General features: G+C 44.2%; 2 protein-coding genes and 1 pseudogene across 6 annotated transcripts in view; 2 read left to right on the top strand and 1 right to left on the bottom strand.

Annotated features, from left to right (window-relative positions):
* The window catches only part of ZDHHC14 (zDHHC palmitoyltransferase 14), a 300,501-nt gene extending 296,369 nt beyond the window's left edge, over positions 1–4,132 (bottom strand). For 4 of the 5 annotated variants that reach the window (XM_004044876.5, XM_019030001.4, XM_055390982.2 and 1 more), the window contains exon 1: positions 3,079–4,121. In XM_004044876.5, coding sequence (XP_004044924.1) covers positions 3,079–3,323 — 245 coding nt within the window. In that variant the 5' untranslated portion in view covers positions 3,324–4,121. Of the gene's footprint in view, positions 1–3,078 lie in introns of all 5 variants that reach the window. The other variant, XM_004044877.5, reaches the window with a different exon arrangement.
* A 136-nt stretch (positions 4,133–4,268) lies between these two features.
* Positions 4,269–8,497, top strand: LOC129534308 (uncharacterized). The gene is given in 2 exon segments (XM_055390986.2): positions 4,269–4,905; positions 4,908–8,497. Coding segments are annotated over 2 exon segments (888 nt in total). The 5' UTR covers positions 4,269–4,619; the 3' UTR covers positions 5,510–8,497.
* Positions 8,498–9,202: 705 nt separating this feature from the next.
* Positions 9,203–19,780, top strand: LOC101131836 (very-long-chain 3-oxoacyl-CoA reductase-like; annotated as a pseudogene).
* The last annotated feature ends 3,856 nt before the right edge of the window (positions 19,781–23,636 follow it).

Here is a 23,636-nt window from a genome sequence, read left to right as displayed (position 1 = left end):
GGCCAAAGCAGGAGATCGCTTGAGCCCAGGATCATAGTGAGCAACATAGTGAGACCCCTATGTCTCTATAAAAAATGCAAAACTTGGCTGGGCGTGGTGGTGCACGCCTACAGTTCCAGTTACTAAGGAGACTGAGAAGGGAGGATCGCTTGAGCCTCGGCGGTCGAGGCTACAGTGAGCCATGATTGTGCCACTGCACTCCAGCCTGGACAACACAGTGAGATTCTGTCTCCAATAAAAAGCTATCTAGACATGATGGCCAGGTGCAGTGGTTCACACCTATAATCCCAGCACTTTGGGAGGCCAAGGCGGGAGGATCACTTGAGGCCAGAAGTTCCAAGACCAGCCTGGGGAACATAGGCAGACTCCATCTCTATAAAAAATTAAAAATAAATTTTTAAAAAAGCTATCTAGACATGAAATTAAACAATCAAAATAGAGGACCACATAACTAGAGGAAGGCAGGAGAAAGGCAGGCCAGGGGCAGGCAGTACTGGCATTTCCTCTGGATCTCGCTTAGGGATTGGCCTGTTGGTATTTTCTTCCTCTGTATGCGGTTAACTTGTTCTTTGGTCTCTAGCAAATTAATTTGGTCAAATTGGTTATTTAATTTATGAATAAAGAATTTGAAAGCAATACAGTGACAAATATTCTCAGCTAAACCATAATATTCTGTAGCTCGAATAGCCTCTGATTTTTCCAAACAGAGGCATCATACTAGGATGGGCCTCGTTTTCTTGAAATGTCAAATTGCCTAGTTGAAGCAACACCCATGGAGAGCAAACACACACACATATACACACATACACTCCCACAGAGCTGATATAAAAAAGATGCTGCAAATAGCAGCTAATAAAATCCCGGCGCACACATTTATTCCTACAGTCATCAGTTAACATAACACTGACACAGAGAAAGATCCCTAACAACCTGCTAGTGAGGACTTTTGGGAACTCTTGAAAACACACACGCAGAGATCAAGAAACGAAAATGAATTTATGATGGTTTGGTTAGAAGCTATGTTTGAATGAAGAAAATAAAAGATGTTAAGTAATAACTGGGGGGATCCCTAAGCATACAGCGGGGATTTGGGTATATACAGAAAATGAAATATTCATCATCCTCCATGGAGCACACTTGTGGCTGAAGCTCTGCAACAGAATCGCAAAATTAACCCATTTTCTCCACAGTTAAAATCGCTAAAAAGAGCAAAAGTGCCAATTTGGATCTGTTCAAGATTTTTTTAAAAAAACTTTAGGAACACAGTTAATACTCTGCAACTAGAGGACCACCTGTAACTAAATTCACCATTAGAGAGATGGCATTTCTGTTAAACCACACGGCATCATGCTTCCAGTGCCGGTGTTCATCCTAACAGATAACGTAAACTCATGGGGAACCTCTATGCCCCTTCTTCCAGTTTCCAGGGTCTGTAAGGACAAGAGGCTGCTCTCAATGGGGGCCCATGGGAGCAACAGCAGCATGAGTAGAGTGTGTCTCCCTGCCACTCTGAATGCCTGTTCACACCCTTCCCCTCCCGTCCACAGGTCTCCCCACTGACTCTACCTACTAGTGTCAAACAGACACAGAACCTTAACATCAAGGGGGACCCGGGAACTGCACATACCATCGGAAATGGGGAAGAGGAGTTGTGTGTGAGAAGGACTGGGGAAGGGGAATTCGCTTAAATCAGAGATCCTTCTCATTGCCTGGTCTAACTCAGTCCTCTTAAAACTGCTAATCAGAGCACAGTGTCCAGATACAAAACGTTTCTCCTGAGAGTCAGAGGGCTTTGAGCGACAAGTATTACGTTGTCAAGAGATCATTCATTTCCAATTGAGACAGCATTTGGAAGAGCAAAAGCCAGGCACAAAATTAGAGCCTATTAATCCTAATCAGAAACAAAAGTAAATAAATTCAAAAGGTTTTAATTGAGCCTACCCAACAGGAGGAGGCGGAGACTGAAGGAGTATCAAGCCCAATAATAACCAGGATTTGGGAAGCCCAAAGAAGAGCTCCCTATAAATATATTGCTTTCTTTAAATTCTGAGGGGAAAAAAGTAACTCCATCTTTCATTGAACATAGGATACCAGAAATTACATAAGGAGTTGCATTCCAAATGTTGGATGCAAAAAGAGCAACCGAAATTGATTGGAATGTGGTTTAACTGCTTTATCTAATCACTGCTAATAAATAAGACCTTTCATTAGTTGGCAGGAGGACAGTTGCTACTGGCCAATTTGATTTTCCTGAAAACGGTGAAGACTTGCATGCGCTTCCCCCCACCCCCCCAAGATATAATCCCTAAAGTCCAGACTGTTTCTGGAATCGGAAGTTGTCACGTAGTGTCATCCTCTTCCTTAACAGATCTAAGGTCTCCTTTCACATGTTCCCAAATTGTTTGTTTTGGACACCTTTTATTGCAACCTTTTTGAAAGTGAAGAGTTTAGAAACCTCATGGCAAATAAGAAATTGTTAATCCAGAGTGAGCATGCAGGAGGCTGGAGAATGCAATGATCTATCCAGGGCACACTTGGTAGCAGACACTTTGAAACCTGAAATAGCCAAGATTCCGCAATTATTCGTCGAAGTTACATGGGAGATTCAGTCAACTGAGCTTAAGAAGATGCCCTATATGTTGTCAGCAAGGGGGAAAAAGTCAGTTCCATGTATCTCTGACTTAGGAATCTATCGCACCCCACCTTCCCACGGCAGGCTACATCTGGGCTGATTTGCTGGGTCCCCAAACTCGGTAGAGAGCGCCCCAAGGATCAGTGACCGGCGGCCCCACCTGCTGGGTCCCATCCGCCACCTGGAGCAGCAAGGCGTGGCCCCCCTTCCAAGTGGACCCCTTCCCTCCCTGCTCCCAGAAGCCCAGCCCAGAACGGCGTTCTTTCCGGGGCCCAAAAGCAATCAGACCTTTAAAAGAAAAAAGAGGGAGCGCAGACTGGCATTATATAACAATTTACAGTAGATAAGGCTTCTAGAAAACGAAAGCAGCCCGAGGAGGGGCAGGGGGCAGGGGACAGGGGAGACGAGGGGAGCGCGGCGTCGGGGGAGCAGTCGCCACCACTTACTCGAAGGCGAAGAAGAGTCCGCTAGTGACCAGGATGAGGACGAGCGTCAGGTAGAAGACGCCCGTCTGCCGGGCCATCATGATCCTCCCGTTGCAGAAGAACTTGTTTCTTCCCGGGAACACCTCCCATTTCCTCCGGGCCGCGATTTTCTTCTTCTTGTGGGGCGACTCCATGGGGGAGGAGCTGTGGGTGCTGATCTGGCTGTACTCGCAGTCTTTCATGGGCCCGCCGCCGCCGGGAGGCATCCACGAGGGCAGCCGGCTGGGGGCGCACACCCCCAGGAGCCCCCCGGCCGCGCGGGCCCCGCCGAGCCACGACCGCCGCCGGCCGCCCGGCCGCCCCCCGAGCCGCGGCGCCGCGGCCCCTACACGGGCTCCCGGCTCGGCGACAACTTTGCCGAGGACACCCAGGTTAACCCTCCGGGGAGCCCAACTGTCATAGCAGAATCCCCGCTCCGTGAGGGGACGGCGCTGGTCCGCAGCCCGCGGCAGCACTCCTCCGTCGCTTCCAGCCCGCGTCCCGGGGCGCGGGGCTCAGCCCGGCCGGCCCCCGGGTCGCCGAGCGCCCGCCCCCTCGCGCGGCTGCCCGCTCGGCCCCGCAGCCCCCGGCTCCCCGGCCGCGCCTCGGCTCTGGCCCGCCGACCCCCGAGCACTGCGCCCCGAGGGGACACGAGGCGGCGGCCCCGGCGCCGGCTTCCTCGGGAGCCACTTCTGAGCCGCGGCCAGGTTGGGTCCACTCCTTCCTCCGGCAGCGGATCCTCCTAGGAGAGAGCGCTGGCGACTGGGCGGCCGCGCGCGGCACCGGCAACCCCTCCCAGGGGTGGGGACAACCACGCACGTTTTTCTGTCAGGAGCCTCTCGGCGAGAGCCGGGGCGCCGCTCGCACCGCGACCCGGTGTCGCTGCGCCTGGCAGCCTAGTCGAATCCGCGGCCCCCGCGCGGGGATGCGCGGGCCGAGGGCGGCGGCGGCTCGCGGGCCCTCCTACCCGGAGGAAGCGGCCCCGGCGCGAGGAGGGCCGCGGGGACACAGCACAGACACTTGTTTGCAAGGCTCAGCCCGGCGCGCGCGCGGCGCTCCGAGTGGGTCCGCCTCCTCCGGACCGGGTGGGCGGTGGCCCCGCGCCTCACCCGCGGCTCCTCCTCCTGCTCCTCCTCCTCCTCGCCCTCGAAGCCAGGGCACCGGCGCAGCGAGATTCCAGCCCCAGTCCCCTCGGGCGGGCGCCCTGGGCTGTGGAAGGCGCGGGGCTCCCTGTGGCATCGCCCAAGTAGGGATGGGGTCGGGCGCCCGCGGCCCCGCCGCGCAGTGCGCTCCTGGCCGACTTCAGTCCGTCTCGCGGCTTCTTCCGGGTTTATCCCGCGCAGCAGCTGCCGCCTCGGGACACGCTCATTCCCACGGCCACCGGCAAGCCACTCCTGGCTACTCCCCGGGACCTGAGAAGCCGCGGCGCGGAGGTGACCCTCCCCGGCCTGCGCCTCCCTTCTTCCTCCTCCCCAGCTGGGCGCGTGGTCGCGTCGCCGGGGGACTCTGCTGATGCCCGAGAAATGGGCTGGGGGTGCCGGGTGCCAGGATGGGGTGGGGCGGCCCTAGGCCGGCCTGACTCCGGGACCGGGCTGCGGGCGAGGGTCTCGGGGCCCGCCTCGGCCGGCTTCCGGGCCGAGAAAGAAGGGCAGAGGAAGCGGTCAGGGTCCCCTCCGGCCCCGGCCTCCCTCCCGGAGTATAAGCCCTTGGAGGCCAGGTTTTGGGTTGCTGCCGCCCAGCCCTTTCGGTCTCCACTTCTCCCCACGGACGTTTACAGCTGCTCGCTTTATTTCTCCCTCCATTCCCCCGTGGACCCCCTCGGCAGCGGAGGGGTCGCGTGCTTCTCCTCTCCCGCCTGCGCCTCCCTCCTTCCCACCCGACAGCCCAGGAGGAGCTGCGGGCGCGGCCCTGGGACGGCCGGAGGCTGGGGCGTCTGCTCGCTCGCGCCCTCCCAGGCGTTGCCGCGGGTCCGAGCCCCCGCAGAGGTGGGCATAGCCCCGGGGCCGCAGAAAAAGAAGGCAGCTGGGCAGAGATGCTCGATTTCCCGAGCCCCACTTTCCTTTCACAGCCCACTGGGATGTGTAGTTCTTCCGCCCGCAGGCCTGCGCCGAGGAGAAGCACGACTCGGGGTCTTAGAAACTACAAGTCCCTGCATCCCCCGCGACAAGGGCAGGAGAGGCGTGGTGCTGGGCGTTCTGGGGCTAGGTGGTGGGAGATGGGAACCAGCAAAGGGGGTTGTGGGGAACGGTGCCTTCTCTGTACTGGGCAGTTTGCACGTTACACATGTTCTTTGTCTAATCTTCGCCGGAACCCGGTGAGGCATTATTGTATGCAGCTTAGAGAAAGCTTAACTACTGGCCAAACATCACAAAGCTCCCAAGTAGTAGAGATGGCATCGAACCCAGAGCCCTAAGTATGTCCCTTACAAAGCGTGCCTCAGTGAGGAGTGTCGAAGGGGGATGAGATTGGCTTATCCAAGACGGCCAGTTGGGAGGAGCTGTGGTAAGGAAAAAGTGATGGGAATAGCAATTAGAGTATGGCATGCAATTACAAGGAGTTTTGAATACAAGTGAAATTTACAGGGGTCCGTTCCAAAGCCGGTTAGAGTCTAGGGAGAATGGATCTTAAGCACACGATAATAATTGGGTTTTAACTATTTTAGATACTGTATGAGAGACAAGCATATTACAGGGACAATTAAGTACTTTGTGGCTGGACTATTTTTAAAAAACCAACTGGAAAGCTTCAGACATTTCAAGTGAAAGCTCTCATATGCTTTCCTGTCCTTTAGCTAATGAGATCAACGGGGTATTATTCTTATTCTGTTTATTGCAAGCACCTTTTCTGTGGGTGTCCAATTAATATAATAGATCCATTGATTTGATGGCATTAAAAAAGACTCCCACTCTTATTCTCAACGAAACTGAATTTTTCTGGCATTATGGTTATGCTTTTAAAAAGTCCTTCCTTGTCTGTTAGAGATATGTACTAAAGTATCTGCCAGCGAAATAATATAAAGTCTGAAATGTGCTTTAAAACACACCAGTCCATCCACTCCCCTCCTCCCACCCGCCCAGCTCCAGACATGGAGGTATAAATGAAACAACTGGAAACTGTTGAAAATAGTTGACCTTGGGTGACATGTACTTAATTATTTATTGCTGCAAATTGCCACAAACGTAGTGGCCTTAAGACAGATTTTTCTCACAGTTTTTATGGATCAGGTGTCCAGGTACACTCAGTCCCCCACTTAGGGTCTCACACCTGCCATCAAGGGGCTGGCCAGGCTGCGTTCACATTCACTGGAGAAGAACTGGCTTCCACTCTGACTCCGGGCACAGGCAAAATTCCTTTCCTTGCAGCAGTAGGACCGAGGGCCCTGGCTTCTTGCTGGCTGGAGACTGGAGACTGTCCTCAGCTCCAAGAGGGAACCTGCAATTTCTAGAGGTTACCTGGACTTCATTGTCACTTGGGCTTTCCGAGCACAGCCACTTATTTTGTCAGGCCTGCAAGGAGAGTCCCCAGAGTGAGTCTCCAGCAAGACAGAATTTTATGTAACATAAAGCAATCCCATGGGGGCAACTTCAAATGTGAACATTCTGTTGGCCAGAAAGCATGTTTTGCACACACTCAAAGGGAGAGGAGTACACAGGGCATGAACACTAGGGTGAGGGGACACCCCGGAGTGCATCCACCACAGTGTACATGAGAGTCCATTATGCTATTCTTACCTACCACATCTACTCATGTTTATGTTTGACATTTTCTGTAATAAAAAGAAATGAATTCGTTTTAAAATGTTACCTAAATTTTCCACAGCAAATAAGATATGCTAATATGATTTCTAAATAAGCTGATACAATTGTCTGTAGTTGTCTTCCTGGGGATTACTTTTTTCTTCCCACTCCATGTGTACTAAGACCTCTGCGGTTAATTCACTTGTATGGGTTACCCTCCCCTAAGGGCGTTCACTAGAACCTGGTGTGTGATAGCTGCAGAATTCACCTCACCAGCTACAGTTGATCTTGAACAATATGGGTTTGAACCAGCGTGGATGCCCTTAGACACGGATTTTTTTCAACCAAATGCAGATTGAAAATACAGCATCCATGGGATGGGAAATGCGAGTATTCAGAGGGCAAAGGCCAACTCTTCCTATATGCAGGTTCTGTGGAGCCTGTTTAAGGACCTGAATATGTGTAGATTTAGGTATACGCAGGTGATCCTGGAACCAATCTCCTGAGGATACTGAGGGATGACTGTAAAACTTACTGTATAAGGGATGGTAGAGTTTATTCATTTATTTTACAGTTATCTATTTCAGGGCCTAGATTGTGCTAAGTACTGTTTTAGCAGCAGTGATATAAAAAGATCCAAGATAGAAGCTTATATTTGGGGACTGGGGGACAGGTGGAGAGAATAAACAAATAAATAAATGACTAGTAAGACAATTTCAGAGAGTAATTACAATAACAAAAAAACAAAGCAGGGTTATGGGATGGAGAGACTGGGGTCGGGCAGAGAATCGAATGATGAGAAGGGGCAAGTACCAAGTCCTCAAGGCAGAACAACCTGGAAAATTCTAGGGGTACAAAGAAAAACCAGTCTGGCTGGAGTGGAGCGAGGGCCGGGGAGAGAGGGAAAAAGGAACAGGACCAAGGAAGCATCTGGAATTCATTCTGTGTGCACCAGCATCAATTCTGTATGCCACACTCTGTACCCACCATCGGTGTAAGTGTTGAGGGGTCTGAAAGAAGAATCACCATCCTTGCCCTCCAGGAATGTATAGATTCCAAACTTTAATGCTAGAGGGACGTCAGCGTATCTAGAATTAGAGACCAAAACTTGTATTTCCCAAACAAGGACACTGAAAAGTCAAAAGACCTGCTTTCCTTGAGAATGCCTCGCCAATAACAAATAATCCAAAAATGAGTCTTGAATTGAATTGAAAGAGTGCATGATCTACTTTTGCTAAATGGAGTTTAGCCTAATGCTGCCTCTTTACATATTTTAAGTTTGGCCTAAAGGTTTCTCTGTACACTGAACTGTAGCCTAAATGGAAGTGTAAACAGAGTGTGATCTACTCGGGTGTCAATTACTGAGTTTTGGCCACTCAATTGTGGCCAACTGTTCAAACCATGTTCAAATAAGACAAATGCTGAGCTGTAACCATCTGGCTGTTTCCGTACCTCATTTCCGCTTTCTGTACGTCACTTTCTTTTTTCTGTCCATAAATTCTCTTCCACCACGCGGCTGCACTGGAGTCTTTGAGGCTACCCTGGCTCAGGAGGCTGCCCAATTCATGAATCATTCTTTGCTCAGTTAAACTATTTTAAATTGAATTCAGCTGAAGTTTTTCTTTTAGCACTTTAAAGCTTTAGAAAATTGATAATGAATGTTTAGTGCTTGTCACATGCAGGTCAGTATGATAAAGAAGGTAAATGCGGCAGAGAAACTACAGTTAAGGTTGGGAAACAAGACAGAGGCACATGAGAAATTCAACAATACAAGAGAACGATATTATAAAAATAATGATCTTTTCTCCAGAGTATTTTTGTATTAGGCAATCTCCTGATTCTTTATACATTTAGATCATTAAATCCGGAGGACAACCTGATGAGGCAGGGATTATTATCTTTATTTCACAGAGGAGGAAACTGAAGATCAGAGAAGTTAGGTGATTTGCCCAGGGTTTTGCAGTAAGTAAGTAATAGAGTCAAGATTCTAGGCCAGGTATGAATGTCTGACTCAAGCTTTCCTATATCCCCCACACAATGGAAAGAGCACGCGGTCTGATGAACCAACAACTGAGTGGAATAGAGAAATCATCTTGATTTCAGAGCAAAGAGAAATCTCAGGCCCAGCCTGTAGCAAAGTGCACCTCTGACCTTGACAGTTTGGACGGGAAGAATATGAAAGGGTTAGTCTCTCAGGGAAATGGGGATGGGTACAGAAAAGTAAATTATTGGGAAAGTGCATGATGTTTCTAGCTGGAGTAGAACTGACAGGGATCCAAGCACAATTAGTTTATTTGGGAGGGGATTGCAGAAAACACCAGCAGAAGAGTGAGGAAGTGAGATAGGGAGGGAAAAGAAACCAATAAAGCATGCGCTATCGAGCAAGCTACCACGGTGGGCCACTGAAACTCAGACCCTCTAGGGCAGTGGTCCCCAACTTTTTTTGGCACCAAGGACCAGTTTTGTGGAAGACAATTTTTCCACGAACCGGAGGGTGAGGGGACGGGGGCATGGTTTTGGGATGAGTCAAGTGCATTACATTGATTGTGTACTTTATTTCTATTATTAGTATTACATTATAATATATAAAGAAGTAATTATACAACTCACCATAAGGTAGAATCAGTGGGAGTCTGAGCTGTTTTCCTGCAATTAGACGGCCCCAGTGGGGGTGATGGGAGGTAGTGACAGATCATCAAGCATTAGAGTCTCATAATGAGCATGCAACCTAGGTCCCTCACACGCTCAGTTCACAACAGGGTTCACACTCCTATGAGAATCTAATGCTAATCTGACAGGAGATGGAGCTCAGGCAGTAATGCGAGCGACGGGGAGGGCTGTAAATACAGATGAAGCTTCGCTCACTTGTCCACTGCTCACCTCCTGCTGCGCAGCCCGGTTCCTAACAGGCCGTGGACCAGTACTAGTCCATGTCTCTGGGGTTTGGGGATCCCTGCTCTAGGGGACTCTGGGAGGCCCGAGGTGTGCAACCTGCCAGAGTTATCCCAACTGAGGGGCAAGAAAGCTGAAGTTTATTCACCAATTCCCCATCTGTTATTAGTCGAGACCTCCTTCTGGGAGCATTACTCTACCTTCTTTACGTTTTCATCACTCTCCTCAGTTGTCACTGCCATCGGCAATTACAGCAACGAGCTGGCCGTCGCTGGTTTGTTAGTATCTTTGATTCTAGTAGGTCTCTCCCTGTCCTCATCTGACTCAGTGGATTCACTGACAATAGGGGTTATGTTATTCACAAAGCTAGAGCATTGTTCTTTTCATGTCAGCAGCTCAAAGCATTCCACAAACCCATCTCATTAGTTCTCAGCATACCTTCAAGAAGCCAAGAGGAAGTATAGCCTTATCCACTGTGAAAAGGGAAGACATTCAGATTCCAGGACAGGACATGATTTATGTATCTTTCAAGGCCAAAAATGAGTGTGCTGTTCATGTGGTCAAGGTACATACAGGTCAAAGGGTCACAGTCCTAGGAGAACTCCGAAATCGCCAGAAGGGATGTCATGAGAGAGTTCTAGGATGGCTGGAAGTAACTGCTGAAGCTTCTATACCAAACAAGATTCTTCAGAAAATCAGACACCTTAATTTCTTCCAACCCAGAGAGTCAGCTCCCACTTTAGCATGTGCTCAGCACAGCTGGGAACATCTTGTGTTGAAATATGTAAGGTGCTTAAAATATAATAATAAACTCAGCACTACAAGAAAATATTAGTTTGAAGCAGAAAAACTTTAATTCAAAACTTTTTTTTTTTTTTTGAGACGGAGTTTCGCTGTTCTTGCCCAGGCTGGAGTGCAATGGCTGGGATTACAGGCGCGCGCCACCATGCCCAGCTAATTTTGTATTTTTAGTAGAGACGGGGTTTCTCCATGTTAGTCGTGCTGGTCTCCAACTCCCAACCTCTGGTGATCTGCCCTCCTTGGCTTCCCAAAGTGCTGGGATTACAGGCGTGAGCCACCGTGCCTCGCCTCAAAACTTTATTTTATTTATTTATTTTTTTTGAGACGGAGTCTCGCTCTGTCGCCCAGGATGGAGTGCAGTGGCGGATTTTGGCTCACTGCAAGCTCCGCCTCCCAGGTTCACCCCATTCTCCTGCCTCAGCCTCCCGAGTAGCTGGGACTACAGGCGACTGCCACCACGCCCAGCCAATTTTTTTTTTTTTTTTTTGTATTTTTAATAGAGACGGGATTTCACCGTGTTAGCCAGAATGGTCTACATCTCCTGACCTCGTGATCTGCCTGCCTCGGCCTCCCAAAGTGCTGGGATTATAGGCATGAGCCACCGCGCCCGGCCTCAAAACTTTCTTATAGTTGTTCCCTGAGTGACTTTTTCTTGATTTTATGACACAAAAATATTACTTTTTAGTATGTTTATAAAAATAATACCTGTGCATTGAAAAAAATTATACTACACAAAAATATGCAGAATGTGGCTCACCCCTGTAATCCCAGCACTTTGGGAGGCCAAGGCAGGTGGATCACAAGGTCAGGAGATCGAGACCATCCTGGCTAACACGGTGAAACCCCGTCTCTACTAAAAATACTAAAAATTAGCCAGGCGTGGTGGCGGACGCCTGTAGTCCCAGCTACTCGGGAGGCTGAGGTAGGAGAATGGCGTGAACCTGGGAGGCGGAGCTTGCAGTGAGCCAAGATCACGCCACTGCACTCCAGCCTGGGCGACAGAGCGAGACTCCGTCTCAAAAAAATAAATAAATAAATAAAAACAAATACGAAGAATGTAAAAGTTCAAATTCCCATCACCTTGGAAAACAATGGTTAATGATTTGTTGACCATCTTTGTATAATTCATTTTATGCATACATACACAGTTATATCCATATCATTTAACAAAAATGGAATCATATCATACATGCTACTTTCATCCTGTGTGCTTAAAAAAAAAAATTGTAGTATTTTTCTCTTAATTTCCCATCCCCACCCTTCCCTCGGGTAATCATTGTTAAAACATGTTGTATAGCCTTCTCCAGACTCATATAATTATAGGCAAACGTATACACACACACACACGCAGCCCACATTACAGTTTCTTCAATTGTCTTAATAATGTCCTATATGGTTAATTTTTTCCAATTCAGGATCCAGTCCATCACACTCTGTTGTTAAACCTTTTATATCTCCTTTCACATGGGACAGTCCTACCTCCTTTCTTGGAGCTTCTTGATCTTGACATTTTGGAAGAGTGGCGTCCTTTATTTTGTAGAATATTTCTCGATTGGGGTTTGTCTGATGTTTCTTCACAATCAAATTCAGGAGAGGGCGCACACCAGGTTTCGGCTGTCCAACGCAGGCCGTGGTGGCCTCCCTGAGGCCAAGACACTACCTTGGGGCTGCACTGATAAAACTACAAGATACCTGCTCCAGCCTGGCCTGCTCTTCCTGGACCTCAGCTCCTCACTCAATGATGACAGCACTTTTGAAGAATCACACCTATGCTGTTTCCAGCTCCTGGTGCTGCTGAAGTCTAGACAGTGTGCCGCCAGCCCAGGCCAAAATTGACGCAAAATACAGACATTTTTAAACTGAGAAACAAAATAAGATGCACTCCGTTTTAAGGAAGCAGAAATTATGAAGAGATACAAAGTCACCGAAACAATTTTGTTGATTAATTGTAAAATGTGCCACAGAACAGTAAACATGATGGTAAAAGGAGAAGCTTCCTTGAGCAATGAGGGAGCAATGAGAAACAATTTTACTATCCTAAGATCAGGCCCAGCGGGGAAAACACCATAGGGTGAGCCTCTGAGTTCTGCAGGTCTGGCTCCAAAGGCCAGAGCTCAGCACTGATTTTCCTAACACCTACATCTGGACAGTCAGCAGTTATTTACTCTTCAAAGGACATGAGCAAAACAAAGAAATGCTTCTCTCTACTAACAATGTTGCTTAATCAGAAAGAATCTAAATTGGATTTCAAAAGTTTCTAGTCTTCTCTGTAAAAAATGGATTTTGAGAAATGTCTATTGCGATTTCTAAACTAAAGCTAGTCAAAAAAACAATTCGTTTCACGTTTATTTATTTTCCAAATACCTGGAAACCAGATCCAAGCACAAACTTTTCTGGGCATCCTTTGTGTGTGTGTTTTTAAGAGATATGGTCTCACTCTGTTGCTCATGCTGGAGTGCAGTGGCATTATCATAACTCACTGTAACCTCAAATTCCAGGGCTTGAGCGATCTCCAACCTCAGCCTCCCAAGTAGCTGGGACTACAGGTGCATTCCACCACATCCAGCTAAATACTATTATTTTTTGTAGAGATGGGGGTCTCACTATGTTGACCAGGCTGTTCTCAAACTCCTGGCCTCAAGTGATTTTTTCATCTTGGCATCCTTGTTGGCATTTCTGTGGAATAAAAACCTCATTGGAACGAACAACTGAAACCACCTACCTCAAATGTTGTTTGTGAGATTAAAAAAATATATATGAAAGTGCCTTGTGAATAGTCAATTCATATGCAGGTGTTAAATGTATTATGATTTTCCTTTTTCTCACTTAGCAATTTTCACTATTTAATATTGTTTTCTTCCTAAAAGTAATTGAGATATCTATGACAGTGTCTACTTACTCACAAGGATTTCTTTAGGGGGCCAATAACCTGATTGCTACATTCAGGGGAAAAAATGTGTGTGTCTTTGTTTTCCTACGAACATCTGGATAACTTTACATTAATAAAATCTGAGGATTCTTTCAGTTTGTGTATAAAAATATTAAGATTATTCCTGATTATAGATAATTCAGTAAGATAGAGTGCAAATACATTTTCTAAAACTTCTCATTTTTATAACTTTCTGTTGCTCCTATAATATTTCACCTTAAGAGACATTTTAATTCTAATACAGACTCATTTCTGGGTTTAAAATTATTTCAAAACATAAATAACATAGTAACTTATACTTTATCTTACATCTTTTCTGGGATGACACAGATATACTTTTTTTCCTAATAAGCTAGGACTTTTCTCCACCTTTTTATTTAGCTCATTTGGATGCCTTGGGGACAGAAATCAGGTTATGCATTTTTGATAGGAGGACCAATGCAGTAATGCTGTGTCTTTCTCAGTACCATATCAAAAGGCACACGATGCTGGTGGTCCCGATATTAATGATGTTCGTTTTGATCATTAGGGTAAGGTGGTTCCACCAGGTTTTTCCAATATAAAGTTCCATTTTTCCATTGTAATTAACAGTTACAAAGATAGTGGCTGGGCGCAGTGGCTCATGCCTGTAATCCTAGCATTTTAGGAGGCTGAGGTGGGTGGGTCACTTGAGCTCAGGAGTTTGAGACCAACCAGCCTGGGCAACATGGCAAAACCTCGTATCTACAAAAAAAAAAATAGAAAAATTAGCCAGGCATGGTGGTGCGTGCCTGTAATCCCAGCTACTCAGGAGGCTTAGCGGGGAGGATGCTTGAGCCCAGGAGGCAGAGGTTGCAGTAAGCTGTGATCATGCCACTGCACTCCAGCCTGGGTGACAGAGCAAAACACCATCTCAGAATAATAATAATAATTACAAAGGCAGAGATTGTGTAAATATCTTGTTCTTCATCAAACTTTCACCCAATAATTTCTAATTTTTTCCCTTCCTTCCTTCTTCCTTCCCTCCCTCTCCCCTCCCCCCCTCCCCTTTTCTTCTCTCCTCTCTTTCTTGGCATTTTATGGCGAGGAAGCATTTTCCCTCCTCCCCATTTATGTACCATTCGTGCTATACAAACTGGTGTATTTATATCAGCATGGCCTTCCAGATACTTATTTTATTCAATGGGTTATAATCTATTCTTACTGATAGTTATTTTGATATTCAAATTATTCTAGAGGTGGCTAGAATGAGCTCCTTAAGCTAACCCCTATGTAATTTTTTTCTTTTCTTTTTTTTTTTTTTTTTTTTTTTGAGATGGAGGCTCACTCTATCGCCCAGGCTGGAGTGCAGTGGGGAGATCTTGGCTCACTGCAACCTCTGCCTCCCGGGTTCAAGCGATTCTTGTGCCTCAGCCTCCTGAGTAGCTAGGACTACAGGCACCTACCACCACACCCAGCTAATTTTTCTATTTTTAGTAGAGACAGGGATTTACCATGGTGGCCAGATTGGTCTCAAACTCCTGACTTCAGGTGATCCACCCACCTAGGCCTCCCAAAGTGCTGGGATTACAGGTGTGAGCCATAGTGTCCGGCCGCCCCTATTGAATTTGACATTCATTGAATGGTTGCCTCTCTTCTATCTGATTTAGTCAAATGTTCCAGCCTCATCATGTACTTTGTCTTTCCAGCCCTGCAATCTGTCATTTCTCCAAGGGTCCCTAAGTTCCTTTTAGTGGAAAATATATATGTGTTTGTTCATCTCTGTTTCTATCTTTAAAAAAACATAGACACACATATGTATAGATGTTTACTTTCTTCAATGTTAAAACACCGTGTGTTCAAACTGATAACCTGTAATTCCAATTTAAAACTGCATCTATAGTCCATCCTTCCCACTTTTCACATCTGTAGCTTCTTCCTCCTATGATCCTCAATACATTTACTCATATCCTCAAGCCTAGAACACAAAAAGGTTTCCGAATTGCTAGTCCATGCCACCACAAAAAAGCAGACCAGCAAATAGCATTAAATACTTATTTTACAGTTCTTCCTTTTTTTGTGTTGAACAATGAAGAAAGTAAAACAGCAGACATCTGTTGTGGTTTCTATTGTTGTGGTTTCTATTGTTATGGTTTCTTTCTAATTTCGTCTTGAGGTCTCTTGAGAGTGATGCAGGGCAGGCAAGCCCCAAAGTGGAGCATGGCCTGCTGGGTTCTTGGCTTTGCCCAGAAAAGAATTCAAGGACCTGCCAGAGGTAGAAGGAAACAGCTTTATTGAAGCAGCAGTGTTGCAGCTCCGCAATGGCTCCTGCAGAGCAGGGCCACCCCAAAGGCAGAGAGCAGCACCTCTGGGCAGGTCTGCAATCATATTTATACCCACTTTTAATTACATGCAGATTAAAGGGTGGTCTATGCAGAAATTTCTAGGGAAGGAGCTGCAACTTTTGGGTCATTGCGTCATTGCCATAAAAAGGGGCACTAATGCCCAGATGTTGCCATGACAACGGTAAAGTGACATGACATACTGGCAGGCATGTCTGATTGAAAGCTGATTTTGCTCCCTCTTTTATGCATTTATTTATTTATGAGATAGAGTCTCGCTCTATCGCCCCGGGCTGGAGTGCAGTGGCACGATCTTGGCTCACTGCAATCTCCGCCTCCCGGGTTCAAGTGATTCTCCTGCCTCAGCCTCCGGAGTAGCTGGGATTACAGGCTCCCGCCACAATGCCAGGCTAATTTTTGTATTTTTATTAGAGACAGGGTTTCGCCATGTTGACCAGGCTGGTCTCGAACTCCGGACCTCAGGTGATCCACTCACCTCAGCCTCCCAAAGTACTGGGATTACAGGTATGAGACAATGCGTCTGGCTGTCCCCTGCTTTTAGCTAGTCCTCAGTCTGGTTTGGTGTCTGAGCCCCACCTCTACAGCCAAGTCCCATCTCAAGAGTGCCCGTAGGGCAAGATAACCCCTCTCTAGGAGAACTCTAACTGAGGGAAAAGTTAGGTTCCTGTGTATCAGTCAGGTGAGATATGATGAGGAAATAAAACCAAGATGCATGAAACCAAAGAAATGTATTGCTCATAGGTCCCAGAGAAGTTAAGGGTGCCTGCAGGAGGCCAGTGGGGAGTCTGGAGGCTTTGAGGAGTTCATCCAGTGGGTGGGTCGGGGGTGGGGGGGGACTTCTGGGACTATGTCTTCATTAAGGTCCGCCGGCACTATCTCCTAGGTTTGTGGACTGGATAGTTTAATGAAAATACAGATTGGAGAACTTGCTTCCATGACTCTGGTATTGATGATTGGGTTTTACAGTGGTAGCAGCTGTGGGGTGTATGGGGTTTTGAGTTAGTGGGGTGAAAAGCAAGTGGGCTATAGCAAAAACAACTAGGCGGGGCCGGGGGGGAGTTTTAACTAGGGCAAAGGTGATGGGCTATGACTTGGTTGTAAACAACTTACGTTAGGCCTAAAAATGGATGCCAAGGCAGCAACTATATTAAACAAATTTATGATGACATCCTTACATATTCCCAGTCTTAGGGTGAAAGCATCAGATATTTTATCATTAAGTATAATGTTACCTTTCGGATCTCTCTAGATGCCCTTTATCAGGTTGAAAAAATTTTCTTCTATTTCTTGTTTGCTGAGAGTTTTTATATATTGGGGTGTTGAATTTTGTCATATGTTCTTCCTGCACTTATTGACATAGTTTTCTCCTTTATTTTACTAATATGATAGATTACATTGCTTAATAATTGGATGCTAAAAAAAACCTTTAGGGCCAGGCGTGGTGGTTCACACCTGTAATCCAAGCACTTTGGGAGGGCGAGGCTGGTGGATCACCTGAATGCAGGTGTTCGAGACCAGCCTGGGCAACATGGCGAAACCCCATCTCAACTAAAAATACGAAAATTAGCCAGGCGTGGTGGCGTGTGCCTGTAATCCCAGCTACTCAGGAGGCTAAGACAGGAGAATTGCTTAAACCCAGGAGGTGGAGGTTGCAGTGAGCAGAGATCATGCCACTGCACTCCAGCCTGGTGACAGAGAGAGACCCTCTCAAAAAATAAATAAATAAACCTTTACATTTCTGAGAAAATCCTCACTTGATCAACATATATTGTCCTTTTCATATATTGCTGGATTTGAATTGCTAACATTGTATGAAAAAAATACATTTACGTTCATGAAGGTAACTGGTTAATGATATATTTTTTTTCTTTTCCTTTTTCTTTTTATTGTCATGTCTTTGTCAGGTATTGGCTTCAGGATTCTCCTGCCTCATGACATGGGATGGAAATTGTTTCCTCATCTATGTTTTTGAAATGGTTTTTGTAAAATTGATATTTCTTAAGTGTTTGGTAAAGTTCACCAGTCAATTCATTTGCTTCTGGAATTCTATTTGAGAAGAAGTTGATGATAGAAAATTCAATTTATTTAAAAGATACAGAGCTATTCTTATTTTCTCTTTCATCTTGGGTCTGTTTTGGTAAGCTATGTTTTTCAAGGAATTTTTCTATTTAGTTTAAGTTGTTCATAGTTTGTTATTATCTATTTAATGTCCGAATGATCAATTTTTCTCAGTCACTCTTACTGAGGTTTATCCATTTCATTAATTTTTTTTCAGTAAAACAACTTTTGCTTTGTTAGTTTAAGCTATTGTTTGCTTTCTATTTTATTTATACCTTTTATCTTTATAAGTACTTCCCGTCTATTTTCTTTGGGTTTAATTTGCTCATCTTATTCTAGATTCTTAAGATAAAAACTTAGATTAATTTTAAACTTTTTTGTTTTCAAATACAAGTATTTAAACCTATAAATTTTCCTCTAAGGACCACCTTACCTGCATCCCACACATTTTCATATGTTGTATCTTTATTATCAGAGTTTAAAGTATTTTCTAATTTTCTTCTTAGATTTCTTCTCATGATTTTTGCTTTTATCCATGGTTTATTTAGAAGTAAGTTGTTTAGATTCACGAAGGTAGTGAGCCCTAATGGAAAGCCATAGAGAGCGCTCTCCCCGCTGCCAGCTTCCTGTACTGGGTAGGCACAGGCACCGCAGGCACCGTGGCCTACCTAGCCCTGCGCATCTGCTATTCGCTCTTCAGGGCCCTCTGGGTCTGGGGAGTGGGGAACGAGTCAGAGGTCGGCCCAGGGCTTGGGGAATGGGCACATCAGGTAGTACTGATGGAACTGGAAAATCGTATGCAGAAGAGTTAGCAAAACATGAAATGGCGGTTGTCCTTATCAGCAGATTACAGGATAAACTTGACCAGGTTTCCAGGGAAATAAAAGAAAACTTCAAAGTGGAGACAAGAACCATTGCTGTTGACTGCATCAGAAGATATTTATGATAAAATTAAAACAGGCTTGGCTGGTCTTGAAATCGGCGTCTTAGTGAACAACGTGGGAATGTCATATGAATATCCCAAATACTTTTTGGACATTCCTGACTTGGACAATATGATCAAGAAAATGATAAATATTAATATTCTCTCTGTTTGTAAGATGACACAATTGGTGCACCTGGCATGATGGAAAGATCTAAAGGGGTGAATCTGAACCTCTCCGCTGGCAGAGGCATGTTCCCCGTCCCACTGTTGACGATCTGTTCTGCAACCAAGACTTTTGTTGATTTCTTCTCTCAGTGCCTCCGTGGGGAGTATAGGAGCAAGGGCATCTTTGTGCAGAGTGTCCTGCCATACTTCGTAGCTATAAAACTGGCTAAAATCCGAAAGCCAACTTTGGATAAGCCCTCTTCGGGGACATTTTGAAGTCTGCAATTAAAACAGTAGGCCTGCAATCCCAAACCAATGGATACTTGATCCATGCTCTTATGGGCTTGATAATCTCAATCCTGCCGTCTTGGATTTATTTTAAAATAATCATGGCTATGAAAAGTCTACACGGGATCGCTATTTGAAAAAAACCAAGAAGAACTAAGCATTGATAACTGCATTATAACTTGGCCAGGTGCACCAGCCTATGCATGCTTACTGCAAGGCATCCTACTAGTCTTGAAAATCTGAAGTTGTTGTTTGAATAGTTATTAACGTGACTAAATGTTATCTTAATTAAGAGGAAAACAGAAGTTGCTTTTAGGGGTTTCTGACATATATTCTGGATACTACCAGAGGTAATTTTGGAGTTTAATATAAATGCTCATTTCAAATGAATATAGAACTAATATTGTCAAGAACAGCTAATAGGAAGGAATACTATTATAGCAAATCACAGAATGAAAGACCCAGACATAAAACTCAGCAGTTTTATCTACTCCAAAATGCCATTGATCATTATTCCTGTATTTTCTCTGAAACGGATTATAAAAAGTAATGTCCAGCTACTCTGTTTTTTTTGACACTTTGAAGAAATGAAGATTAATTGATTTGATTTGTTTATAAGCAAACACACTGTGATTTACAAAGATCTCTTTAAAGTTTTATAAAATTATGTTCCAGTTTGTACGTTTATATGGAATCGTTCTTTATCAAGGGTAGCTAATGACGTAAAAATAACTGTGAAATATGGAGTTATTTCTGACACATGAAACCCGCTCAACTGTGCTTTTTTGTAGTGCATATTTCTTCTCAGTTTAAATGTATGTAAATATCAAAGCTATATGGTATGATTTATAAAGATAAATGGGCCAAAGTGTACATTGAGACTGGCAGCCATCTATGGTACCACTGAAACCCTAACCCAGGAAAGTGGCCTGCTTGGACACCCAGCCTTCTTTGTTTCTGCATTGAACCAGTATTGCTCACACATGTGACACAGGCTAGTCCTATAGAAGTAATGACATCATAGAAGTGGCATTATAACTTTTAAATTGATATTCTCTTGGTAGGTACTAGTATAATTAGTTTTAATAAAACATGCTGTAACCATGGTGTACAACAAAAATACATTTCTTTGGTGATTGAAATTAAGGCCATATTTACACTGACTTAATATAAGACTGACTTTTATCCTGCTTCATAACTTGTATGGGGAACTCACCAAGAAAGAATTCAATATTGTGAAATATGCAACAAGAAGATTGGCCTTTACCAAATCTGTGGTTCCTAAGCTCTGAGTTTTAAGCATCAGTAGATTTGTATTAAAAAAAAATAATTGGGGCCTCAGTTTCTGGCTTTTAATTTTGCCGACTAAGGACATAAAAACAAACAAAACAAACAACCACCTGCTATCAGCACATTATGTAAAAGAAAATCTATTTTAGCCCCTAAAATTAGGAAGAATATAATCTCAGAATAAAGGTTGTCATTTAAATGGAAAAAATATAGCTTTATGAAAAAAAAGAGTAAGTTATTTAATTTCTACATACAGCTATTCATTTCTAACTTAATTATTTTGTGGTCAGAAAATCTGTAAGATTTTAATCCTTTTGTTTATTATTTAGTTTAGTTTAGTTATTTATTTATTTTTGAGACAGGGTCTCACTCTATTACCCAGACTGAAGTGCAGTGACATGATCACAGTTCACTGCAGCCTTGAATTCCTGGGCTCGAGATCCTCCTGCCTCTACCTTCAGAATAGCTGGGACTACAGGCATGCACCACCATGCTTGGCTAATTTGTTTGTTTGTTTGTTTGTTTTGGTAGACATAAGTTCTCATTATGTTACCCAAACTGGTCTCAAATGCCTGGGCTCAAGCGATCCTCCTGCTTTAGCCTCCCAAGTGCTGGGATTACAATCATAGCACCACTGCCTGGCCCATTCTTTTACACTTACTAAAACTTGTTTCTCTTCCTTGTGTTGAAGTCTCTTTTATCTGGTATTGATGTAGCCATCTCAGATTTTTTATATGTGCTGTTTATATAGTATATCTTTTTCCATTATTTGATTTCATTCCCTCTAATACTTTACACAGGGTAACCCTTTTAAACAGCATGTAGTTAGGTCTTGATTTTTAATAAATCTAGTCTGACAATCTGTTCTTAATGAGCATGCTTAGTACCTTTACATTTGATGTAATTATTGATATGATTAGATTTAGGCCTACCATTAAATAAAATACAAAGAGTTATAAAGAATTAAAATATAAGATCAAACTGTATAACTATATAACTGATCCTATATTTTGATTCTTTGTAAATCCTTTCCTGCCTTCTTTTAGTTTAAACAAAAATTTTTATCAAAAATTTTAATTTCTGTACTGGCTTTTTAGCTGTACTTCTTTGCCTTATTTTTAAGTGACTATTCTGGAAATAGCCACTAAAATAACAACTAAAAATATGCATATTTATCATAATCACCTTGATCTTGGACTTCCAGCCTCCAGAACTATAAGAAATAAATGTCTGCTATTTAAGCCGCCCAGTATATGGTGTTTTGTTACAGCAGCCTGAACCGACTAAGACAATTCTTGTTCTGCACAACTTTCGGTAGTAAGCAATGATAGTGAAGAAACCACATTGGAAACAACACCAAATGCTGATGAGGAGGTGAAACAACAGAACTCTCATCCAATACCTCCATCTAGGCAATTAGTACTGTGCAGAAGAAGACATATCCAAGAGCTTTCATTAAAGCACTGTTTTTGGTAGTAAAAAACAAAATTAAAACTAAAAACAACCTATATATCCATTAGTAGGAGACTACATAAATTGTGGACTATTCATAAAATAGAATATTATATGAGAGTGAAATGAAATAATTAGAAATGTAAGAATAAACGGATTTCAGAAAAAATGATGTTGAATGGAAAGAGAAATTTGCTGGAGTTTCCATATATTATGATATCTTTTATATGAATTACAACAGGATACATTGTTTATAGTTAAATACATGTATTCTAAAATTCAGAAAAAATCAAAAGGGATGCTGAACACAAAATTCAGGATATTTGTTATATCTACAAGGGAAGAAAGGAGGAAAGAATTAAAAAAGAATAAGGAGTTTAGATTGAATGTATAATATTTTACTTCTTGTGTTATATGTGGGTACAGGGGACAGTATTATATTTTATTATTATCTAAAAGGGTTTTTTTATTCCTACAATATTTCCAAATATTTTATTTTTAGAGACAGGGTTTCACTCTGTCCCTGAGGCTGGAATGTAGTAGCATGATCATAGCTCACAGCAGCCTCAAACTCCTAGGCTCAAGTGATTCTCCCACTTCAGCCTCCTGAGTTGATGGGACTTCGGGTGTGCACCACCACGGCTGGCTAATTTTGTTACTTTTTGTAGAGACAGGGGTCTTGCTATGTTGCCCAGGCTGATCTCCAACTCCTGGCCTCAAGCTATCCTTCCAAGTCAGCCTCCCAAATTGCTGGAATTACAGGCTTAAGCCACTGTGCCTGGCCAGTATTTCCTAATTTTTTTGATGAATAAGATTACTTTTTAATTTCAAAAGTAATAAGATTGCTTTTTTTGTTTGTTTTTTAAGACGGAGTCTCTGTCTTTTAAGACAGAGCTCCAGCCAGCTCTGTCTCCCAGGCTGGATTGCAGTGGCGCGATCTTGGCTCACTGTAACCTCCGCCTCTCAGGTTCAAGCAATTCTCCTGCGTCAACCTCCTGAGTAGCTGGGACTACAGGCGTGCACCACCACGCCCAGCTAATTTTTCTATTTTTAGTAGAGATGGGGGTTTCACCATGTTGGCCAGACTAGTCTCGAACTCCTGAGCTCAGGCAATTCACCTGCCTCAGCCTCCCAAAGTGCTGGGATTACAGGTATGAGCTGCTGCATCCAGCCAGTAATAAGATTACTTTTTAATTTTAGTTATTTCTAAACCAATTTGTTTAGCAATAACTGAAAGAGTTTCCAAACAATATGTTTCCTCAGATAAAAATCTATCCTCCACAAACCGCCAAATTTAAGGGCATTCCCTTTTGAACATGTCCTGGTATCTAATTAGTGCAGCCCTCGTCCTCTGTTGCTGAGGGAGGTCAGCATCCACATCTACTGAGACGTAGAACAGCAGTTTATTAGCAGCGTTGATCATTGAGCTTTAGGCAAAACATAGGAGCTGTCAAGCACAGGTTAGTAGGAACACCTGGAAAAGGTGAAATGCACGTGTAATTCACTGGAAAGGTGCAAATAGAGTGAAGCACTAAGTTACACTAGGTGAATATTTTCAGGCCCCTATGATGGTTCTGTCCATGCGTAAACTCATCACGACGAGAAAAACTTACTGTGTTACTTGATCTCAATCAGCTCTTCACTAAATATTTATTATCCTCCTGGCAAAAGGGAAAATGCAT

This window comes from Gorilla gorilla, chromosome 5 (genome assembly GCF_029281585.2).
Source record: "Gorilla gorilla gorilla isolate KB3781 chromosome 5, NHGRI_mGorGor1-v2.1_pri, whole genome shotgun sequence".
Classification (NCBI taxonomy): Eukaryota; Metazoa; Chordata; class Mammalia; order Primates; family Hominidae; genus Gorilla; species Gorilla gorilla.
The sequence above is the reverse complement of the archived record's forward strand: the minus strand, read 5'-3'. Positions and strand labels throughout refer to the sequence as shown.